The 23,477-nt window shown below is 47.6% G+C and overlaps 1 protein-coding gene across 6 annotated transcripts in view; it reads right to left on the bottom strand.

The window, feature by feature from the left end:
* Positions 1 to 6,304: 6,304 nt before the first annotated feature.
* Positions 6,305 to 23,477, bottom strand: part of LOC119964664 — an 88,777-nt gene continuing 71,604 nt past the window's right edge. For all 6 annotated transcript variants that reach the window (XM_038794435.1, XM_038794434.1, XM_038794436.1 and 3 more), the window contains 2 exons: positions 19,047 to 20,127; positions 6,305 to 6,512 (listed from right to left, as the gene is read on the bottom strand). In XM_038794435.1, coding sequence (XP_038650363.1) covers positions 6,490 to 6,512; positions 19,047 to 20,127 — 1,104 coding nt within the window. In that variant the 3' untranslated portion in view covers positions 6,305 to 6,489. The remainder of the gene's footprint in view (positions 6,513 to 19,046; positions 20,128 to 23,477) is intronic.

Genomic DNA, 23,477 nt, shown 5'->3' with positions numbered 1-23,477 from the left:
GAAAAACCCCCCTCCCCCCCCCCCCCCCCGCATACTCCAGCTCCTTCCTGGCCATCTCAGCAGAAACCCGGTACCCCCCCCCCCCCCCCCCCCCCCCCCCCCCCCCCCCCCCAAGGCTAGGACCCCTCCCAGCCGCGTTACTCCCTCCATAGCACTCCTGTGAGACAGCTAACTTCTGATGACCCCGGCAGCCCCCGCCACACCTCCGACCCCCCACAACGTGGGGCTACTTCTCCTCCCCCAGACCCAGCAGCAGACCCTCCTCCTCCCCCTCCCGCTCTCACACGGGAAAAAAGCCCGCGCTTCTCAGCTTCTCAGCTCAGGGCAGCACGGTAGCATGGTGGTTAGCATAAATGCTTCACAGCTCCAGGGTCCCAGGTTCGATTCCCGGCTGGTTCACTGTCTGTGCGGAGTCTGCACGTCCTCCCCGTGTGTGCGTGGGTTTCCTCCGGGTGCTCCGGTTTCCTCCCACAGGCCAAAGATGTGCGGGTTAGGTGGATTGGCCATGCTAAATTGCCCGTAGTGTCCTAAAAAGTAAGGTTAAGGGGAGGTTGTTGGGTTACGGGTATAGGGTGGATACGTGGGTTTGAGTAGGGTGATCATGGCTCGGCACAACATCGAGGGCCGAAGGGCCTGTTCTGTGCTGTACTGTTCTATGTTCTATGTTCTATGACCCCGCCCCCATCCACCCTCAGCGCGGGAAACAGAAGAAAAGCCCGCGTTTTCCCTCTGCCCGACCCCGCCCCCGCAGAAAAAAAGACAGCACCCCAACCGCCCAAGAACCAACACACAACTAGCTTAAAACAGCATAAAACAGCATAACACAGAGACCTTCCCACCAAAAGTTAACAGTTATTTACAAACCCCCGACCTTCAGTCAGAGTCCAACTTCTCGGCCTGCACAAAGGCCCACGCCTCCTCCAGGGACTCAAAATAAAAGTGCCGGTCCTTGGAGGTGACCCACAGATGCGCCGGCTGTAACATGCCAAACTTCACGCTCTTTCTGTGGAGCACCGCCTTCGTCCGGTTGTACCCGGCCTTCCGCTTAGTCACCTCCGCACTCCAGTCCTGGTAGATCCGCACTACCGTGTTCTCCCGCTTGCTACTCCACTCCTTCTTGGCCCACCTAAGCACGCACTCTCGGTCAGCGAACCGGTGGAACCGCACCAGCACCGCCCGTGGCGGCTCATTCGGCTTGGGCCTCCTGGCCAGTATTCTGTGGGCCCCCTCCAGCTCCAGGGGCCCCTGGAAGGACCCAGCTCCCAGCGAGTTCAACAAAACGACCACATAGGCTCCCAGGTCTGACCCCTCCAGCCCCTCCGTGAGGCCCAGGATCCGCAAAACTTTCCGACTCGACCGGTTCTCCATCTCCTCGAACCGCTCCTGCCACTTCTTATGGAGCGCCTCATGCATCTCCACCTTTACCGCGAGGGCCGTGGCCTCATCCTCTCTTTCGGAGGCTTGTTGTTGGAGCTCCCAGATCTCCACCCCCTGGGCTGTCTGCGTCGCCAGCAGCTTGACCGTATTAACCTTCAACGAGTCTAGCAGCTCCATTTTTAGCTCCCGAAAACAGCGCTGGAGAGTCTCCTGCTGCACCTGCGCCCACTGCCTCCATTCCTCGAGGCCTCCACCGGCCGCCATCTTGATTCTCTTCCCCCGCTGTTTCTTGGGAGCTGCCACCGCTATTCTGCTGGCCCCACTCCTGGTCAAGACCATAGACCACTGGGGATCCGCTGCAGACACCTTCCCACGTCGGAAACCGTCACGCAAGTACCGATGGGGGCCCTTAAAAGAGCCCAAAAGTCCGTTCCTGGCGGGAGCTGCCGAACGTGCGGCTTAGCTCCGCATAGCCACAAACTGAAGTCTGTTGCCAGTAAAGTTGAGGGTGACCTATAACTTAAAGACTTTTATTTTGCGACGATGGAAGAGGTGGAGGCGTTTGTGAAGGCAGAAGGACTGGGGCAGAAGTGGGAATGGGACTGAGGATTGGTCTTGGACTGAGGGTAGGGGGGTGGAGGAGTATATGTAGCTCTGTTTTTCACTGCATGTTGTTGTATATGCTAAATGAGTTGAAGTTGCCTATTTGGACAAGGTAAGAATTGAGGATTTTCTTTTGCAATGATGGTTCTTTGGGGTTGTAGCGCTAACAATTATACTCAAAGCCGAGAGACTGGTTCAATAGAGGCTTTATTGTTGTACGATGATGTCCCTCCATCTGCAACTGTAGACTAAGGGTCTGAGCAGCTCTCATACATTTATACATAAGCTCCCTGTGGGCGGAGCTAGCCGACAGGGGCTTACCGGAGGAACCTGTATTACAGGTACAGGCATACATCCCCCTACTGCAGTACACATAACTACAGTGGTTATCTCACCACATTCACCCCCTGTAAAAAATGAGTCCGGCGGGGGTGACATGTAACTCTAATACAAAGGATGCTATTTACAAGAGGGTCCAACAAGGAAAATCAAGAGTCCATCCGGTTAGCAGGTTACAGGTTGAGCCGAATCGGTGGTCGAACGTTCCGCTGTGATCGGCGTAGCTGTGGTGGTGATGTCGGCACAGGCGGTGATGGCAACGATGGTGCAGGTGTTGGCGGTGTTGGTGCTGGCTTCTGGCGGGATGACTCCGAGAGCAAGCCAAAATCTTTCGTGTCCTCCAGGGTGGGCAGGGGCATGAGGGATGGACCTGATGGGGACGAATAGGGGGGCGCTGGGGTTGGCGCGGGAAGGGGTGTGGGCATGGGATCGGCACCTGAGGGAGCCAGGTCCCGGAGCGAGACTGTGTCCTGGCGGACGTCGGGGAACTCCACGTAGGCATACTGAGGGTTTGCATGGAGAAGGCGTACTTTGTCCACCAGGGGTTCCGCCTTGTGGTGCCGTACATGCCTACGGAGAAGGACTGGGCCCGGAGTCGTGAGCCAAGTCGGGAGGGACACCCCGGTTGTGGACTTCCGTGTCCTGGTGGACGAAGCTCTCGGTGCTCCCGGAGTCGATGAGACAGGAGGTCACATGGCCGTTGACCAGCACCGATGTGGAAGAGGGTGCCAGGTTGCGAGGACGGGACTGGTCGAGCGTAACGGAGGCGAGCAGTGGTTGATCGGCGGTTGAGTCAGATGAGTCCGACGAGGAGCTGTAGCGACCTGTGTCCCCCGTGATGGCGGCCCCTGGAGACGAGATGGCGGCATCCGCAGTACCTGTGGGTAAAATGGTGGCGTCCATGGAGCGCACGTTGTGGGGTCGGAACAAAATGGCGGCGCCCATGGAACGCACATGGCTGTGGTGGATGAAGATGGCGGCGCCCATGGGGCGCAGGTGGCGGGGCGGCAAAAGATGGCGGCGCCCACTGATCGCACGTGGAGTCGGGGGAAGCGGACGGCGGGGCCCATTGAGGGAGCGGCTGAGGCGTGGGGACCGGCGGCGCGATAGCGGCGACCGTCCGGGACTGACACACCGCTGCAATATTGCCTTTCTTGCCACAAGCTTTGCAGGTCGCTGTGCGGGCCGGGCAGCGTTGGCGAGGGTGCTTCTGCTGGCCGCAGAAGTAACAGTGGGGATCCCCAGGGGGTGCGGTGCGGCAGGCAGCGCAGGCATAGTGCGCGGGGGCGGCTGCTGGGGGGGGCCGTTTGCGGGGTCCACGAGGGGTAGGACGGATGGGCCTGGGGGGCCATTTGCGGGGTCCACGAGGGGTAGGACGGGTGGGCCGAGTGGCTAGCGGAGTAAGTTTGCGCACTACGGGAGGCGGGCCATCATGGAAAGCGCCAGGGCCTTTGCGGCCGCGAGGTCGGGGGCGACCCCTTCCAGCAGTCGTTGCCGGATGGGGTCCGATGCAATGCCTGTAACGAAGGCATCGCGCATGAGTAAATCAGAATGTTCCGTGGCTGTGAGGGCCTGGCAGTCGCAGTCTCGTACCAGAGGTATAAGGGCCCTCCAGAAGTCCTCAATCGACTGACCCGGCTGCTGGACGCGAGTAGAAAGTTGATGCCTCGCAAACAGGGTGTTTGCCGATGGTGCATAGTTCTCCTTGAGCAGTTCCATAGCTGCGGCGTAGTCGGTCGCATCTCGAATGAGCGGAAAGACGCTGGAGCTAGGTCTGGAGTACAGGAGTTGCTTTTTCTGAGCCTCCGTCGGGGGAGGGTCCGCTGAAGAGATGTAGGCCTCGATGACTGCGAGCCAGTGATCAAAGTCTTTTCTGGCGTGAGGCGAATGCGGATCCAGCTGCAGGCGGTCAGGCTTGATTCTGATGTCCATGGTGAATGAGAAATCGTACAACAATAAATTGTAGCGCTAACAATTATACTCAAAGCCGAGAGACTGGTTCAATAGAGGCTTTATTGTTGTACGATGTTGTCCCTCCATCTGCAACTGTAGACTAAGGGTCTGAGCAGCTCTCATACATTTATACATAAGCTCCCTGTGGGCGGAGCTAGCCGGCAGGGGCTGACCGGAGGAACCTGTATTACAGGTACAGGCATACATCCCCCTACTGCAGTACACATAACTACAGTGGTTATCTCACCACAGGGGTTGTGTGTTTACACTGGGTTTGTGTGTTGAAGGGGATTTCTTTGTTTTCCTGGGAGTGGGTGAGGGAGAGGAGTGAGACCTGGGCAGGGGCCTCCACACTGGCTAGCTCAAGCTAGCCAGGGAACGGGAGTGTGGTGGGGGGAGGGGCTGCGGCAATCAGAGCCTGGTAGAACAAGTTTCAATTGTTATTGTATTTGTTTTTGTTTCTTTTTTCTTTGGTTGTTTATTGATGAAAATGTCGAAAATTAGGAGAATAAAAATATTTTTTAAAAAAAGAAATGTTAATACCTCATTTATTATTTCAGAGGCTTTAGGCATTCATTGTCTAACTCTCTGAATTACTTTGGTTCACATTTCACCATTTCCTACCTTTCCCCTTCCTCATAACTAGACATGTCATTGGGCAGCACAATAGCACAAGTGGATAGCACTGTGGCGTCACAGCATCAGGGTCCCAGGTTCGATTCCCGGCTGGGTCACTGTCTGTGCGGAGTCTGCACGTTCTCCTCATGTCTGTATGGGTTTCCTCCGGGTGCTCCAGTTTCCTCCCACAGTCCAAAGACATGCAGGTTAGGTGGATTGGCCATGATAAATTGCCCTTAGTGACCAAAACAGTTAGGAGGGGTTATTGGGTTACGGGCATAGGGTGGAAGTGAGGCCTAATTGGGTCGGTGCACACTCGATGGGCCAAATGGCCTCCTTCTGCACTGTATGTTTAATGTTCTACGTCAACAGGAGAATTGGAAAATACTCTTGGAATTTCAGGGGCAATTTTTTTTACTGAAACTTGCTGGCTTTCACTGATCTACCAGGCCTCAGTAAAATGATGCATGACTGTAGAACAATTCTCTTGTGGTAGCATGATGCGGAACATCATGACAGAAGAATGTAAATGAACATTGCTAGTTGGAATGTTGGTCCAGCTTTTGGATTAGGAATAATAGTGAGGATATTAATGCTCATTGTTATTAAGAGTAAATCAAATCTCTACATGCATGGTAAAATGCCAAAATCAGGATGTTGCTGTTCTAGTTGCCCTATTCCTTTACAGCCGTATTGTGCCAAGAGATCTAATATTCAAACACATGAATATTCACACACATTGTGGGCAGCACGGTAGCATGGTGGTTAGCATAAATGCTTCACAGCTCCAGGGTCCCAGGTTCAGTTCCCGGCTGGGTCACTGTCTGTGCGGAGTCTGCACGTCCTCCCCGTGTGTGCTTGGGTTTCCTCCGGGTGCTCCGGTTTCCTCCCACAGTCCAAAGATGTGCGGGTTAGGTGGATCGGCCATGCTAAATTGCCCGTAGTGTCCTAAAAAGTAAGGTTAAGGGGGGGTTGTTGGGTTACGGGTATAGGGTGGATACGTGGGTTTGAGTAGGGTGATCATTGCTCGGCACAACATCGAGGGCTGAAGGGCCTGTTCTGTGCTGTACTGTTCTATGTTCTATGAAGGGCATGATGTTGAGGTACTTAGCACTAGGTTCTCATTGATTAGTCCAGAAAAAATTAGTACTTGCCTGTTCAAGTGTAACTGAGCTTTTAACAATGTGCTAAGTCTTAATTACTGCTGAAAAATTTCTCTGGCATGAAGAATTTATTTTTATAACTGTGGAGTCTCATTCCGTCCTATTTCACCATCTTACACATGTCGGCGCCTCCAGGATTAGATGGGGGAAATGGTGGGGGAAAGCATAAAATTGCTTAGTGAATTTAAACTTTTAGAAACACCATCTTGCAAACAAAAGTATTTCATATACACATATGTGCCTGCACTTAGAAATGTTAAGTGTTGCCGTTGCGAAGTCTTTATTGCACAATAAAGTAAAACAATGTTAAGCATAGCGCATGAATTAACAGTGGACAATACATCAATAATCAAAGATTTGGAGAGTGTGGTAGCAGTTAATTAATTGCCTGGTGAGGAATAGGAGCAATCAGGGCACTGCAGGGCAGCATGTGAGTCTATGTGTCAGTGGCATCTTCACCTGTAACAGAGTAAATGAATGACAGATTAAACATTTGGCAAATATCTTATCTCACACACACACTACTATTTGCACTTCATCCTGAAAAATGCATATACTATTAATTATTCAAGTCCATCCGGTCACTGCTGGGAAATGGGCACATGAACTGTTCATAGACGAGAAATATTGTCTCCTGTAGCCGGATGCCAAGAGACACCAGATACAGATTAGTGATACTATCCTTACTAAATGTTTTCTCCTCTCCCCCCACCCCCTCCTCATTTTCAGCAGTCTTTGCCCCAGATTTGCCTTTGGTTTGACATAATTCATGAGGAATTGATCAGGCTAGGGATCAAACTGTAATGCCCCTGTTCCATGGCAATTTATATGTGCTCTGTTACAATGATAATAATAATCTTTATTGTCACAAGTAGGCTTACATTAACGCTGCAATTAAGTTACAGTGAAAAGCCCCTAGTCGTCACATTCTGGCTCCTGTTCAGGTACACAGAGGGAGAATTCAGAATGTCCAATTCACCTAACAGCATGTCTTTTGGGACTTGTGGGAGGAAACCGGAGCACCCGGAGGAAACCTACGCAGACACAGGGAGAACGTGATCCTGCTGCGGACTGTTAACATTTAAAAATGAATCTAAACATATGGGGCTGGATTCTTTGTTTTTGGGACTATGTCCCCATGCCGTTGTAAAAACTGTGGTCTTTCACACAGAAAAGCTGGCGTGATAGGGCCACATATTCCTTGCCCTGCAGGGGGCGAGCAGTGAACCATTGTGAAACTGGAACCTTTTGCTGCATATACGGGCCTCCGCACTTCCGGGCTGGACCCTCCAAATAGTGCCCCCGATCGGCCGCGCATCCAACCAGGACCACCCACCCAAAATTAGCGCGGTGATGTATGAGGCCCAACCTTCCCTCCGATCAGACTGCCCCCCGACTATGGTGGCCATGAACTGAGTCCGCAGCCACCACGCTAGTATCCCGACTGGCAGGATCATGTTAGATCGACACCGTCAGGACTTCACCTGGTCGGGGGTGGAGAGTGGCGGAGCGGGCCTCCAGCAATGGGCGCAGGTAGGCAATAAACGGCACGGCGTACTCTCTGATTACACTGCTTTTTGGGGCCCGGAAGATTGGGGAACCGGCGCCGGTCCCGATTCCATGCGAGAAAATGGATTCTCCGTCCCGGCCCCGGCCATGATTTCGGCCTCAGGGTGCGGAGAATCCAGCCCCTTGTTTTAACCAAGGGAACCGTGCCATTTCAGGTTTTTAAACAAAAACAGCGTTTTTTTGTATAGAAAACATTTAAGCAAGATAAGCAATATGGTTAACAACATGATTCAAATACTATTTATGTTACTCACTCAGTTTTCTTTCTTCCTCCAAGTTGTTTCCTTATAAGACACATCAGTCTTAAAGGTATTTACTGCTGCAGGGAGCAGACATAAGAATACCACAGTCTTCCGCAAATTACTTTAATTTTCTAATATCCAGCTGTTCTCAAAGTTAAAAATGTCATTTACCATCTCTTGACTGCGGGTACCTCAGTCACTGGTTCTGGTTACTTTCGCAATACTTCCAAGCTAATCTGCTGATTGTTTTATTTGCCAAAAGCCTGTTAGGACCACTTGCAATTTTTCCACTAGGGTTAAACTGGATAATTTTAGAGCTTCTTTTCCCAATGAGTTGCACCACACACACACAATCCAAGCTGCAACTGAAACCTTCACCAAACACCAAAATAAATTGAAAGCAAAGAAACTCCCAAAGCTCCACCCCATCGTGACATGTTCTGGGATGTCCTCAAACAGACTTTAGGGCCAGAACCTTCATGCTGTTCGCGCTGGCAGGATCTCTGGTGCCATCGACAGCAAACCTCCACCGCGGGTTTCCCGGTGGCAAGGGGTGCATTCAACAGGAAGCCCCATTGCTGCTGGCCAATGGTTGGGAGCCTCCGCCTTGCGAAACATCTGTGGGTTGCGTGGTAAACCTTTGCTTCGGTTAAGTTTCCCACCTTTAAAATTCCTTCTTTGATATGAAGAAAGAAATGGATTTTACAGCCTTCATGGCTTACTGAAAGCTTGTAACCAAATTTAGCGGCAACAAACTCTCAAAACAAAAACATCTCGCTGGACTACCCTTACTGTAAGGATTGCAAACATCATGGGTGGGATTTTCAGGTTGTGCCCAGAAATTCCTCCCCAAGGTCAACGGTCTGTGGTCTGCCAAATTGAACGTCCTGCCTATGCTGATTCCCTTAGCAAGCGGTACTGGAAAATGTACCACCATGTCTCCACCAAAGGACCCTTAGACAGGTCATCCATTGTATACGTTTCTCCGACGCTGTTTGATGACTCTTACTCTTCTCCTCTGAGCTTTCATATCAACATGGTCCAGTCTTTCAATAAACATGACCATGAACCATATTCACAACATCTTTCCAGAGAATAAAATGTACACTAACGTGATGCATTTTCATTAATGCCATTTAAAATAATACAACTTACAATATGTTATATATCTTAATTATCTTACAACAGGTAAGACACACAATAATCATCCACCATTTTTCAATGAAATTCCCAAGTCCATCCCAGAAGTAGTATATTGCCAAATGCATGGCCAGAATCAGAAAGGTGTAAAATATTACATTTTGCAATGTTTTCTGAAAGAGTTCTTCTCACATGAAAATTTATTTCATTACTGGTAGGATGTTTCTAAATTCATTTACGGGGTGTGGGCATCGCTGGCTAGGCCAGCATTATTGCCTTTTGCTAGCTGCCCTTCAGAAGGTGGTGGTGAGCTGCCTTTTTGAACCGCTGAGGTGTACAATGATAATCCTCATCAGTAATTCCATTTGGAATCTTTGAAAATCCAGGTTCTATTTTTGAAACACTTCAGTCATGTTTGTAGTTTTTTCAGCGTTTAAATCGTTTAAATTCAAACAGAAGGTCCCAGTCAATCCCAAAGTTAAACCCTTTCCTTCTTTTTCAGCTGTAGGTCTCTCCTCATATTTAAATTCATTTTCCAGACTCACGCATTGTAATTTTCTCTCTGAAGTAATTAATTCACAATGGACTTTCGGTGGCAGCCATGAGCTGAGCGGCCACACATAAGGTGGCTCGCCCCTAGAAATTTCTGTTTAGACGTTTTAGCCTCATCAAACGGGCACCAAAATTGCAAAATGTTCCTCAGCTTAGCCCCTATCTACTACTTAAACAATCAGGATGCTGAAAATGCAAGAATTAGGCTGCAAAACCAGTAAGATCAGAGAAAGGGAAACCTCGACCCCACTACAGGTATGGTGGCCCAGAACCAAGCATGCCCGACCCAACAAGACCACCAACACAGGCCCAGCTGGCGATGGAGAAGCTGATGAAGTTAATCACAACAGAACTTGAGAAGCACAGAGAAGTGGTGAAAGAGGGCTTCATGGTGGCAATGAGGTTAGCAGTAGAGGCCATGTTGATCCCCATAAAGGAGGCAAAGGACAGAGTGGAGCGGAGACTGTGGTCCCAGAAGGCAATGGTACGGGACCTTGAAAAGGTAGCCATGGACCGGGGGGAGTGGATTGCCTCACTCAAAGCCAAGGTGGCAATGTTGGGGACGACCCAGAGTGAAGGGGAAGGTAGACGACCAAGAAAACCGGTCGCTCAGACAGAGACTCAAGTTGGGAGAACCACCACGGGCAATGATAGTAAAACTCTACATTTCAGGACAAAGAACAGATGCCGAGGTATGCGAAGAGCACGTGGTCATGCAACTGGGTAGGAGACACCATTCGTTTGGATCAAGACGTTGGCGCGGACCTAACCAAGTGCCGGGCAGAATTTAACAGGGCCAAAACTGCACTGCTTAAAAGCAAGGTGCGGTTCGGCATGCTGTAACCAGCTGGACTATGGGTCACATACTGGGGCAAACAGTACTATTTCGATGCGCCAGAGGAGGCAAGCAAGTTCGTCCAAACGAATGAGCTCAGGAAGAAGTAGCGAGGTAAAACAAACTCAATGCAGACTTTCATGATCCAGGAGGAAAAAGGATAACTGTACTGTTGGCATTGAGAGGGGTGGGAAATCAGATGGGAAGGACACAGAAGAATGGGGGGGGGGAGAGGGAAGATGGTAAAAATGATTGTGCTGCCAAGGTTCCTCTTCCTATTCGGATGACTTCTAATCTTCATCCCCACATTCTTCTTCACCAGGGTGGATAAACTGATCATGGCCTTCATCTGGGCAGGAAAGACCCATAGGGTACGGAAAATTGCCCTAGAAATAGGATGGCATAAGGGGGGTTTGGCTCTGCTAGATCAAACTCACTTAAATCTACACCCTATTTCAAATATTCAACAATATGTAGATTATTTAAAACTACCTCTGCGCCCTGACATCACTCACAGGCATTGTTAAGTCAGTATTAGGTTTTGTTAACACTTCAGGGTAATTTAAAGATTTCCTTCTTTTCTGTGAAGCACTTTAATTTAGAAATTCTGTAAGTACTTATGCTGGCTCTGTTCTGTCGTTATTGTGGATACATCAGTCGTTTTACTTGAATCAGTTCCTTACTCATCTGGGTCGCAAGGAACCAATCGAAAGCTTTGGCATACTGCCCCGGTTTGTGGAAAAACTACATTGCTGCTTTATTATTCTCCAATTTAAAATTTATATTTTAATTGGTAATTTGGAAATAATGTCAACCACTCAGGTTCTCTTTGCCAAAGCACAATTTAAATTCACTTTACACAACGGGATTCCCATTGAAGCCACTTTACGCCGGCAGGAAATTGGCGGTGGGGATGCATTGCTAGCAGGATCAGATAATCCCACCGGCATGAATGGCTTGAGAATCTCTACAGTGCAGCAGGAGGCCATTCGGCCCATCGAGTCTGCACCGATCCTCTGTAAGAGCACTCCACCCAGGCCCCACTCCCACACCCTATTCCTGTACCATCACCCTACCTGCACATCTATGGACACTAGAGGGCAATTTATCATGGCCAAACCACCTAACCTACACATCTTTGGACTGTGTGAGGAAAGCGAAGCACCCGGGGGAAACCCACACAGACACTGGGAGAATGTGCAACTCTACACAGACAGTCATCCAAGGCTGGAATTGAACCTGGGTCCGTGGTGCTGTGAGGCTGCAATGTTAACCATTGTGCCACCGTGCCATCCTCACCATATCGGCCATGATTTTATTTGATCATGGAGCAGGCTTGAACGGCTGAGTGGCCTATTTCTGCTCCAAATACACATATTTGGATGATCCCATGCTTTACTAGAGGAGTACCACCATGCTGGTCATCTGTCTTTTAATGAGACAATAAACATAGGCCAGGATTTTCTTCTCCCGTTAGTGGCAGTTGGGCTTAGCAACAGGAACGGTAAATACTGCGAGAAAGCCAAAGTCGCGTTTTACGTTGCTATCTGATTATCAGGCCCATATGCCAGAATCATACCACCTCTCTTCAAAAAATCCATCCATGGTGGCGTGATGTCAGAACAGTGCAAATCAGGACTGGCTTCAAAGGCATGCACCTGTCAAACATCCCGACGAGGTTAGGGCAGTGCTGGAGAAGTGGTTCCGCTATTAAGGGGGGTGACCTGGACGTACCGGCTCTGACTCGGGGGTGACCAGCCTTTGACTCGGGGGTGGTCAGGCTCTGACTGGGGAGATTAGCCTTTGACTCGGGAGTATCAGCTCTGATTGGTGGTGACCAGGGTTGACTTGGGGGTGACGGGGGTAATACTGGAGGGAGACTTGAGGAACACTAGAAGGCAACCAGGGATGAGAACCAGACTACTGGGGGGAAGACCCCAGGGTACCGGGAGGAAGATGCCAGGGTACCAGAGGGAAGACTCCAGGGTACCTGGGGGAAGACGCCAGGGTACCGGGAGGAAGATGCCAGGGTACCGGAAGACGCCAGGGTATCGGGGGGAAGACACCAGGGTCCAGGGGGGAAGATGCCAGGGTTCGGGGAGAAGACGCCAGGGTTCGGGGGAAGACGCCAGGGTACCGGACAGAAGACTCCAGGGTACTGGGGGGAAGACACCACGGTACTGGGTGGAATACACCAGGGTACTGGGGGGAAGACACCACGGTACTGGGTGGAATACACCAGGGTACCGAGGCTGAATACTCCAGGGTGCCAGGGGGAGACTGCAGGCTGCTGGGGGCCTAGTTGGAGGTACCAGGTGGAAGATTCCAGTGTAATGGGGGAAATCTTCAGGATACCTGTGGGATGTCTCCAGGGTACCAGTGTGGAAGACTCCAATCTACCGGGGACCTACTCAGGAGAGTCTGCGTGTGGTGGTTGACTTGGGAAAGATCAGGAGGTTGACATGGGGAAGATTTAGGTTGATTTGGGTGAGATTTTGGGGGTTGACTAGGGGGATTTGAGGGTTGAAGAGGGAGGGATTTGGGGGTTGGAGAGGGAGAGATTTGGGGTTGTCTTGGTGGATATCTGTGATTTGGCTTGGTGAGATTTGGGGGTTGACTTGGGGAGATTTGGGGGTTGACTTGGGGAGATTTGGGGGTTGACTTGGGGAGATTTGGGGGTTGACACGGGGAGATTTTGGGGTTGACTTGGGGAGATTTGGAGGTTGACTTAGATTCGGTTAGGGCTAGGGAAGGATTATGGGGAAAGCAGTTAAGTGTGAAAAGCAACATTCCTGAGGATGCCTTGTGCTGGTGGGCCGTGGGCTTCTTTGATGGGCCTCACAAACAGAAGGGAAGAGAAGCCTCAAACACAAGCTTTTTAGTAGGGCCTCACAGAGGGAACTGGAGCTTGAAAGGGCATCACAGATGGAAGGGAAGCATAGGGTAGTGTGGTGAGTGGGTGGGTAGTCATCACAGACTGACAGTTCCACTCAAATCTTGGGGGATGGGGGCTTCTATAGGTGGTATGTTGACACAGGCAAGGCTAATGGAAAGGTGTGCCATTGGTCATTACTCCTCTGCAGCTGAAACTTCAGCTGCAACTCAACTTTCATGCCTTGAGTCAAACTAGTCACCCAATTATGCCCACTGTCAGGAAAACAGAGGTAGTTTTAAGTGATCCATATTTGTGTTGTGAAATATTAGAAATAAGGTATAGATTTAAGTGACTTTAACTTAATGGTCAGTGTGAGATGAGTAAAGCTCTAGTTAGATTCATGCTGGACAAAGGTATTTGTACGTGTCGAGGGTTTGGTCAGTTCAAGCTGTGCTTCTGTTGTGCTTAGAGCGGATTATGGTGTGAAAAGTAAACAAGCTGGGAGAAGTTGCTTAGTAACCAGGGGCACCTTTAGGGTAGGATTGCTTTTTGAATTTAATTTTAGCTGGATTTACAGCAGTTGAGGCTAGGCAGTGAGAGGACGAACAGCTCTCGGCCATGCTGGAAGAAGGAAGGCCAGACAAATAAGATGTACAAAAGCAAGATCCAGGGGAACTAAAGGGCAGTTAGTTCTAGAAACTAGGAAATGGAAAAGAAGCTCCAGGAATATTGAAGTAAAAAGATCAAAGGATCCTTTGGAACAGGATTCTGTTTAAGGAAGTCAAAGGCAGACCTTTGAAGAGAAAAGCTGATGAGTTTGGCTACAGAAAAGCCACATATCTGAAGCAAATATAAGGTTTGATGTCCTTTTGCCAGTTTTTGAAGCAAAGTATTCTGTTGGGGATGGAGTACCTGAATTTGTTTCGAACTTTGGATACATGTTGCAATTCAAGATAAAGGAAGCCTGAAAGGAAAGGTTAAAAACCTGGTGCTGAATTCCTTATGAAAATGGAATGGCAGCTTTAATTGAAAGGATAGTCAGAAAACCTGGAGTAGATTATAAATGAAAATAGCTGATGGGACGCAATGCTTGAAACAAGATTTTAAAGCATGACTTTTTGGGAGTGGAGATTGGAAATCCTCGCGTGACAATCATTTCAGGGTATTGTGAGAGCAACGCACAGAAGATTGGTTGAGTGGCATTGGTCATTTGGTTCAGAGTGGGGTTTATTGGAATTCCTTGCCCAGTGAAGCAGTTGAGGCTCCTTCATTACATGTTTTTAAGGTAAAGATAGATAGTTTTTTGAAGAATAAAGGGATTAAGGGTTATGGTGTTCGGGCCGGAAAGTGGAGCTGAGCCCACAAAAGATCAGCCATGATCTAATTGAATGGCGGAGCAGGCTCGAGGGGCCAGATGGCCTACTCCTGCTCCTAGTTCTTATGTTCTTATGTTCTTATTTGTGAAAATTGCTAAATTTGTGAAGCTAAGCAGGGAGTAAAGGAGTACGGTATTATAATCAAACTTTTCATGTTTAATAAAAGCTTTTTTCTTGTTGTTAAAACTAATAGTGGCCCTGTGACTCTGTTGCACCAAAGTTACACTCTTTTGAGGTGGGGTTCCATTCTGGAATTCTTCCTGTCCAATTGTAACACCAATGGTATCAGAACAAAAGTCAAATTTCAAAATGTGGAGAAATGTCACTGGATGCTGTTTAGTAATCACAGTTGGGATTTTGAGATGTGGAAAGCACATATTGGATGCTGAATAGTAAAACTTGGTTCTGGGATTTATTGTTAAAAGATGGGATCTGTGAATCATTTAAAAAGAGTAAATGGAGTACTGAGGTACTGGATATAGGAAGTGCAGGTACTGTGAGATGTATTGTATGGGTTAGAATCTAAAATGGGCAGCACGGTAGCACAATGGTTAGCATTGTTGCTTCACAGCGTCAGGGTCCCAAGTTCGATTCCCAGCTTGGGTCACTGTCTGTGCGGAGTCTGCATGTTCTCCACGTTTCTGCGCGGGTTTCCTCCGGGTGCTGCGGTTTCCTCCCAAAAATCCCGAAAGACGTGCTTGTTCGGTGAATTGGACATTCTGAATTCTCCCTCAGTGTAACCGAACAGGTGCCGGAGTGTGGCGACTAGGGGATTTTCACAGTAACTTCATTGCAGTGTTAATGTAGGCCAACTTGTGACAATAAAGATTATTAAGGATTAAAATGGCATTAGAAATTGCGAAGACTTTCCTAAAGAGGGGAGATGTAATTTGGACAGCTTTACAAAAAATAACCAAGCGCCAGTAAACTGAATTGGCAGATAAATTGGAGTTGGGACTACCTGCAGGTTTATGGAAAGCTGACATTATTGAAAGTATGGCGAGATGTTTAAGATTGCAAGTGTTGCCGGATAGACCAAGTGCTCCAAAACGTGAAGCAATTGAATTGGCAAAGATTCAATTCCAAAGAGAAATAGAAATGAAGAAGCTTGAAATGCAGAAAAAGAAAAAGAGAGAGCTTTTCAAAAGGAAATTGGAATGAGGAAACTTGGCGTGGCAATGGAAAGATTAGCAAGGGAAGAAAGGGAAAAGGAGAGAGAGAGAGAGATTTTCATCTTAAAATTCTGGCAGTTAAGAAAAAGACACCAGATTGTGTAAAAGTATAGTTCTAGACAAGAACCTACAAAACTCTAGTACGGCCGCATTTGGAGTATTGCGTACAGTTCTGGTCGCCTCATTATAGGAAGGACGTGGAGGCTTTGGAACGGGTGCAGAGATTTACCAGGATGTTGACTGGTATGGAGGGAAGATCTTATGAGGAAAGGCTGATGGACTTGAGGTTGTTTTCGTTAGAGAGAAGAAGGTTAAGAGGTGACTTAATAGAGGCATACAAAATGATCAGAGGGTTAGATAGGGTGGACAGCGAGAGCTTTCTCCCGCGGATGGGGGTGGCTAGCACGAGGGGACATAGCCTTAAATTGAGGGGTAATAGATATAGGACAGAGGTCAGAGGTGGGTTTTTTACGCAAAGAGTGGTGAGGCCGTGGAATGCCCTACCTGCAACAGTAGTGAACTCGCCAACTTGAGGGCATTTAAAAGTTTATTGGATAAGCATATGGATGATAAGGGCATAGTGTAGGTTAGATGGCCTTTAGATTTTTTCCATGTCAGTGCAACATCGAGGGCCGAAGGGCCTGTACTGCGCTGTATCGTTCTATGTTCTAAGAACTAGGAGCAGTTCTATGTTCTAAGAACTACCTGCAACAGTAGTGAACTCGCCAACTTGAGGGCATTTAAAAGTTTATTGGATAAGCATATGGATGATAAGGGCATAGTGTAGGTTAGATGGCCTTTAGTTTTTTTTTCCATGTCGGTGCAACATCGAGGGCCGAAGGGCCTGTACTGCGCTGTAACGTTCTATGTTCTATGTTCTATGTTCTAGTGGGGAAATGTTTAAATTTTCACAAGCTCTTCCAAAATTTGAGGAAAAGGATGTGGAGACAAGCTTTATTTCTTTTGAAAAGATAGCTAAACAGATGAAATGGCCTAAATAAATTTAGACATTACTTTTACAAAGTAGACTGGTAGATAGAGCTAGTAATGTGTATTCATCATTGTCAGAAGACGTGTCTGTAGAGTATGATGTAGTAAAGAAAGCTATCCTTCGTGCATATTAGTTGTTTCTGAGGTACATAGGCAGAAATTTCAAAACACAAGGAAAAAGCCTGGACAAACTCATATTGAATTTGAGAGGGTAATTCAAAATAATTTTGACCATTGCATACTGTTGTTAAAGATAGAGAGGACATATGAAGCCCTTAGAGAGCTGATTCTTTTAGAAGAGTTTAAAGATTCACTTCCTTTGGTTATTGAGGTGCTTGTTGAGGAACAAAAAGTTAAAACTGCTTGATAGTCAGCAGAGCTAGCTGATAATTATGGTCCATTGAACCAACCCCTTTTTAAATTCATCCTTTTAAACATTTTAAACTAGGAAGGAGAAAGGAAAACAAATAGTCAAGGAAGAGATGGAACAGTTGGGAAAGGTCAGGAAATTTCACCTCAGATCAGAAAGGAAGGTGATAAGGGCGGAAGTGACATTCAGTGGCTTAAATGTTTCCATTGGAACAAAGTGGGACATATGCAGGCAGATTGTTGGAAAATAAATAGGAGACCAGTTACAGTTGTAGGAAAGGTAGCACCTGAAAAGGAAATGGCTGTTAAAACTATAACAGTGGTTCAGGTGAAATGTGCTCCTTCAGAATCAATGAGAAAAAGGGACGTGTCTCAAGATAGTTCAGTGAATTATTTTTGTACTGGTGAAGGGAGTGAGGTTCTGGGTGTTTTGATTCAAATGAGTAAGTATTCCCTTAGTCGTGTAACAAAATGAATAAATAAATTAAAATTTTGAGAGGTACAGGAGCAGATCAATTGTTGATGGCGGTTGATCATTCAATTTATATTCCAGATAGTTTTCTGAAGGGAAAATATTAATAAGGGATATTACTAGAAGGGATGAACCTGACACTTTGTGTAAAATTAATTTAAGAAGCAACTGTCATCAATTGTTAAAAACCTATCTAGCTGATTGACACTCCCTAGGGAAGGAAATCTGCCATCTTTACCTCACCTGACCTCCATTTAACTCATGACCCTCAACAATTTTGTTGACTCTTAACTGCCCTCTGACGGCCGAGCAAGTTTCTCAGTTCAAGGGCAATTAGGGATGGGCAACAAATGTTGGCCTTGTCAGAAACACCTACACCCCACAAAAGAATATTAAAAAACTATCCTTCAGCCACTAAAACACCACTAAAACAGAAGATTTAGTCATTACCACATGGTTGCTAGTGGGATCATGCTGTTCACAAACTGGCTGCTGGATATCCTACATTACATTAGTGGCTACACTGTAAAAGGTACTTAATCGGCTATAAAATACCTTGAGATGTTCTGTGATTGAAAGTGATATGAGATATAGGGCGCAATTCTCCGACCCCCACGCCGGGTGGGAGAATCGCGGGAGTGCCGGGCGAGTCCCGCCACGCCGCCATGGCACCCGCACGCGATTTTCCCACCCCCCCAAAATGGCATGCAACGTTTCACGACAGGCCGCTCGGAGAATCGCTGCTCGCCGTTTCAGATTGGCCTGCCCAATCTGACGGGTTCACGCCGGTGCCAACCACACCTGGTTGCTTCCGGCGTGAACAGCGCGCGAACGCTGCATGTGCGGCCTGTAAGAGGGGGGGGGGGGCGGGAGGATCGAGCACCAGGGGGGCGCTCAATAGAGGTCTGGCCGCGATCGGTGCCCACCGATCGGCGGGCCGGCGTCTCTAAAGGACGCACTTTTTTCCTCCGCCGCCCCACAAGAGCAATCCTCCATGCCTTGCGGGGCACCAGCGGGGAGGACGGCCAACCTGCGCATGCACGGGTGATGTCATTTAAGTGCCGCCGGCAGCGTAATTTACGCTGTGCTGCTTTGACGCGGTGCCAAGGCCTGGCGCACGTAATTGACACGGCGCCGCTCCTAGCCCCCTGCGGGTGGGAGAATAGGGGGCGAGGAGCGGCCTCCGACGCCGGAGTGAAACACTCCAGTTTTCACTCCGGTGTCGGCACTTAGTCTCCCGATGGGAGAATTTCGCCCAAGTTCTTTACTTTTGAACAATATCTCAAATGGGGGAAAAAAAGTAATATCCTCATGGAGGAAATGCCAATTAGTTATTAGTTAAGCATACTTTTTTCAACTAACTGAAATAGCATGTAATATTTCAGAAATTCCTCTTGTTACCTTCATTTTCATTATCAATCAATGATACGTTGGACCGTTTTGTTTCAACTATTTCATGAGGTAGTGTTGTGTCGGGTGGCATTTGTTCATCTAACTCTAGATTCTCTCCTCCAAAAGTACTATCGTTCTGTATGGATAGTGCACTATCAACAGGGGACAGGTTGGTACTGTGCTCCAAAGGTTCTTCCATTTTTTCATCTTCCATTGATTGAATATTTTCGATTGGGCTTGAAATGTCGACTGAAGAGGCAACGCTTGAAAGAGGCAAAGAGCTGATGGGAGTAGGTGTAGGTGCAGGTGCAGGTGTCGGTGCAGCTTCAGGTATTTGCACAGACGTTTCATGAGCCTCAAGATCTTGGGTGGAGAGTTTTGGAGGCCTGCCATCTAGCTGTTTCTCTGAATTTATAAATGGAGAAGTTTCAGCTCCTGGTTTGACTTCACGTTGTTCAGATAAAACAGTACTGGGCCCTTTTGTGTCAGAGGGGGGAAAAGCCAACTTTGAAGTAGGAATGGAAGGCCAAGGACTTTGTCCAGATGCACGACGTCCCTCATTTACAACCTTAGTTTCTGAACGCAACAAAGCCTTACCAGTCAAACGTAACAAGGTAGTGTTACTCATTTTACTTTTGGCTTGATTGGTGATACTTATAGATTTCAGTTCTTGAGCCAATTTCTTATGGTGAAAAGATTCTTTCGTATTTCTGAGACGAGATGAAGTTGTTTGGGCAGTAGTAAAACAATTTTGGTGGCAAAGAACATCTTTCATTCCACGAGTCTTCTCAGTTACTTTCTTTGTTGGTTGACTTTTTATTTGCTGGATTGTAACTGAGGGTTTGGTTGTACCATCATCTGACAGAAAGTATAATTGTTGACCCTGTAGTTTTGCATTTTTGCTCCTTGTTCTTGCTGGCTGTTTTGAAGGCTTCTCGCAAGGCTTTACTTCATCGGATGATTTCATAAAGGAATGTAGGTCCACAAATTTACTTAAAGAGGTAAATGAATGAAGACCGCCTACATTTTTTATTTCTTCAACTCGTTGATTCCAAACTTCAGGATCAAAAGGGCATGGTTCACTTTCATCCTGTGAGAAAGAGCAGTGGCTGATTTTAACATTGATATTAAAAACATTTTTGTTTCACATATATTTATTATACTTGTTTCAAATTCTCCACTTTCTTTATGCAAAGGCACCAGAGCTGATCAGCGAATCCAATTTAGACCTAGGGCTGGATTCTCCGGCCTCCGAGCTGCATGTTTCTCAGCAGCAGGGGGCAGCACACCGTTGGCTGGAGGCGGGATTCTCTATTCCCGCTGCTGTCAGTGGGATGTCCCATTGAAGCTATCCTGCACCATTGGGAAACCCACGGGCAGGGTTGCAGAGACTCCCGGTGCCAGTGAATGACTGGGGCAGTCCAGCCCTAATCTTATAGAAATTACAGTGTCAAACCCTTTCTCTAGGCAGTAAATGAGCACCCAAACCTCCAACATGGTAAGGACGAAATGCATGTTCATTATGATGGATGGAAGTGTGCCACCTACCATATTGGTACAGACAATAAGATATGATAGGCTCTGTGAATATGGAAACATGGGATACAATGCCTGATTGTTGCCTGATATGTTTGACTGGAAAGTAAGTAGCTGTGATAACCATCATGAAGACTACAGGGAATTGCTGATTGATCTCCCCATAGGCTGCATAGAATACGAGTTCCCGTGGGAACGGGGGAGGCCTCCCCAGCTGGGGTGCATTATCAGGGTCATCAGGTAGCTCCCAGACTGACAGTTCCCGATAATCCTGGCCTGGGATGTCTGTTTTACGGCCCCGCTAGCAGCTTTATTTTCAGTTTAAAATAAACCATTCTGACCTTTCACTCTGCGCCTCCTGGAGTTATGACCATATTGTTTACCATTATACATGCTTGAAAGAGTGGTTTCACATACAGCAAATTCTATTCATGGGGCATTGGCACCAGTACATGAGAGAGAAGGAGATGTTCAATTTGCACAAATTCCACCAAAAGCAGAATTGCACCCAGTCCCCCGTGAATTCAATGATTTGGATGGTAGATAAAGCTTTGGACAAATGAAGGGGAGGGAGGGATCAGATTAGGGTAAATTTATAAGTCTGTGAAGGAAAGGTCAAGTTGAACAGAGTAGTGATTTTGGGTGAAATCAAGCAGATTGTGTTCATAGAATCCCAACATGCAGAAGGAGGCCTGCACCAACTCTCCAAAAGAGCACCCTACCTAGGCCCATTCCTCCTCCCTATTCTTGTAATCCCATAATCCCACCTAACATTTGGACACCATGGGGTAGTTTCGCATGGCCAATCCACCTAACCTGCACATCTTTGGACTGGGAGGAAACTGCAGCACCCGGAGAAAACCCACGTAGACATGGGGAGACAGTGCAGACTCCACACAGTCACCCAAAGTCGGAATGGAACCTGGGTCCCAGGCATTTTGATGCAGAAGTGCTAACCACTGTGCCACCGTACCGGCCATAGGATGGGACATAGAATTTAATGATGGTTATAGGATGTTGGAAGCTAAGGCGTTTAGTGGATTTGGTGATGTGTAATGAGGCAGACTTGATTAGGGAACTTAAGGTGAAGGAAACCTTAGGGAGCAGTGACCATAATATGATAGAATTTACCCTGCAGTTTGAGAGGGAGAAGCTGCAATCAGATTTAACAGTATTACAATTAAATAAGGGTAACTATAAAGACAAGAGGGAGTAGCTGGCCAGAGTTGATTGGAAAAGGAGCCCAGCAGGGAAGACAGTGGAACAGCAATGGCAGGGGTTTTGGGGGTTATTGGGGAGGCACAACAGAAATTCATCCCAAGGAGGAGGAAACATGCTAAGGGGAGGACAAGGCATGTCTGACGAGGGATCTCAAGGACAGCATAAAGACTAAAGAAAAAGCATACAAAGTGGTGAGAATTAGTGGGTAACAATAGATTTGGGAAGCCTTTAAAAGCGAGCGGAGGACAACTAAAGAAGCAATAAGGGGGGAGAAGATGAAGTATGAGTGCAAGCTAGCTAGTAATGTAAAGGAGAATAGGAAGAGATTTTTTCAATATATGAAAGGTAAGAGAGAGGTAAAAATAGACATTGGATCACTGGAAAATGTGGCTGGAGAAGTAATAATAGGAAATAAAGAAATGGCAGACGAACTGAATAGTTACTTTGCATCAGTCTTTACGGTGGAAGACGCCAGTGGGATGCCAGAGCTCCAGGAGAACCAGGGGGCAGAGGTGAGTGCAGTGGCCATTACTAAAGAGAAACTGAAAGGTCTGAAGGTGGATAAGTCACCTGGACCGGATGAAGTACACCCCAGGGCCCTAAAAGAGATAGCTGTGGAAATTGTGGAGGCATTAGTGATGATCTTTCAGGAATCACTGGAGGCAGGAAGCGTCCCAGAGGACTGGAAGGTGGCTAATGTAACACCACTGTTTAAGAAGGGAGGGAGGCAGAAGATGGGAAATTATAGGGCGGTTAGCCTGACTTCAGTCATTGGTAAGATTTTAGAGTCTGTTATTAAAGATGAGATTGTGAAGTACTTGGAAGTGCATGGTAAAATAGGACTGAGTCAGCTTGGCTTTGTCAAAGGGAGGTCGTGTCTGACAAATCTGTTAGAGTTCTTTGAGGAGGTAACAAGGAAGTTAGACAAAGGAGAACCAGTGGACGTGATTTATTTAGATTTCCAGAAGGCCTTTGACAAGGTGCCTCAGAGGAGACTGTTAAATAAGTTAAAAGCCCATGGTGTTAAGGGTAAGATCCTGGCATGGATAAAGGATTGGCTGACTGGCAGAAGGCAAAGAGTGGGGATAAAGGGGGCTTTTTCAGGATGGCAGCCGATGACTAGTGGTGTGCCTCAGGGGTCTGTGCTGGGACCACAACGTTTCACAATATACATTAATGATGTGGAAGAAGGTACTGAAGGCACTGTTGCCAAGTTTGCAGATGATACAAAGATCTGTAGACGGACAGGTAGTATTGAGGAAGCAAGGGGGCTGCAGAAGGACTTGGATAAGCTAGGAGAGTGGGCAATGAAGTGGCAAATGAAATACAATGTGGAAAAGTGTGAGGTTATGCACTTTGGAAGGAGGAATTTAGGCATAGACTATTTTCTAAATGGGGAAATGCTTCGGAAATCAGAAGCACAGAGGGACTTGGGAGTCCTAGTTTACGATTCTCTAAAGGTTAATGTGCAGGTTCAGTCGACAGTTAAGAAGGCAAATGAAATCTTATCATTCATGTCAAGACGGCTAGAATACAAGACCAGGGATGTACTTCTGAGACTGTTTAAGGCTCTGGCCAGACCCCTTTTGGAATATTGTGAGCAGTTTTGGGCCCCATATCTAAGGAAGGATGTGCTGGCGTTGGAAAGGGTCCAGAGCAGGTTCACAAGAATGATCCCTGGAA

The sequence above is a fragment of the Scyliorhinus canicula genome, chromosome 4, assembly GCF_902713615.1.
Source record: "Scyliorhinus canicula chromosome 4, sScyCan1.1, whole genome shotgun sequence".
Lineage (NCBI taxonomy): Eukaryota > Metazoa > Chordata > Chondrichthyes > Carcharhiniformes > Scyliorhinidae > Scyliorhinus > Scyliorhinus canicula.
Note: the sequence above shows the minus strand (reverse complement) of the source record. Positions and strands in the feature narration are given on the sequence as shown.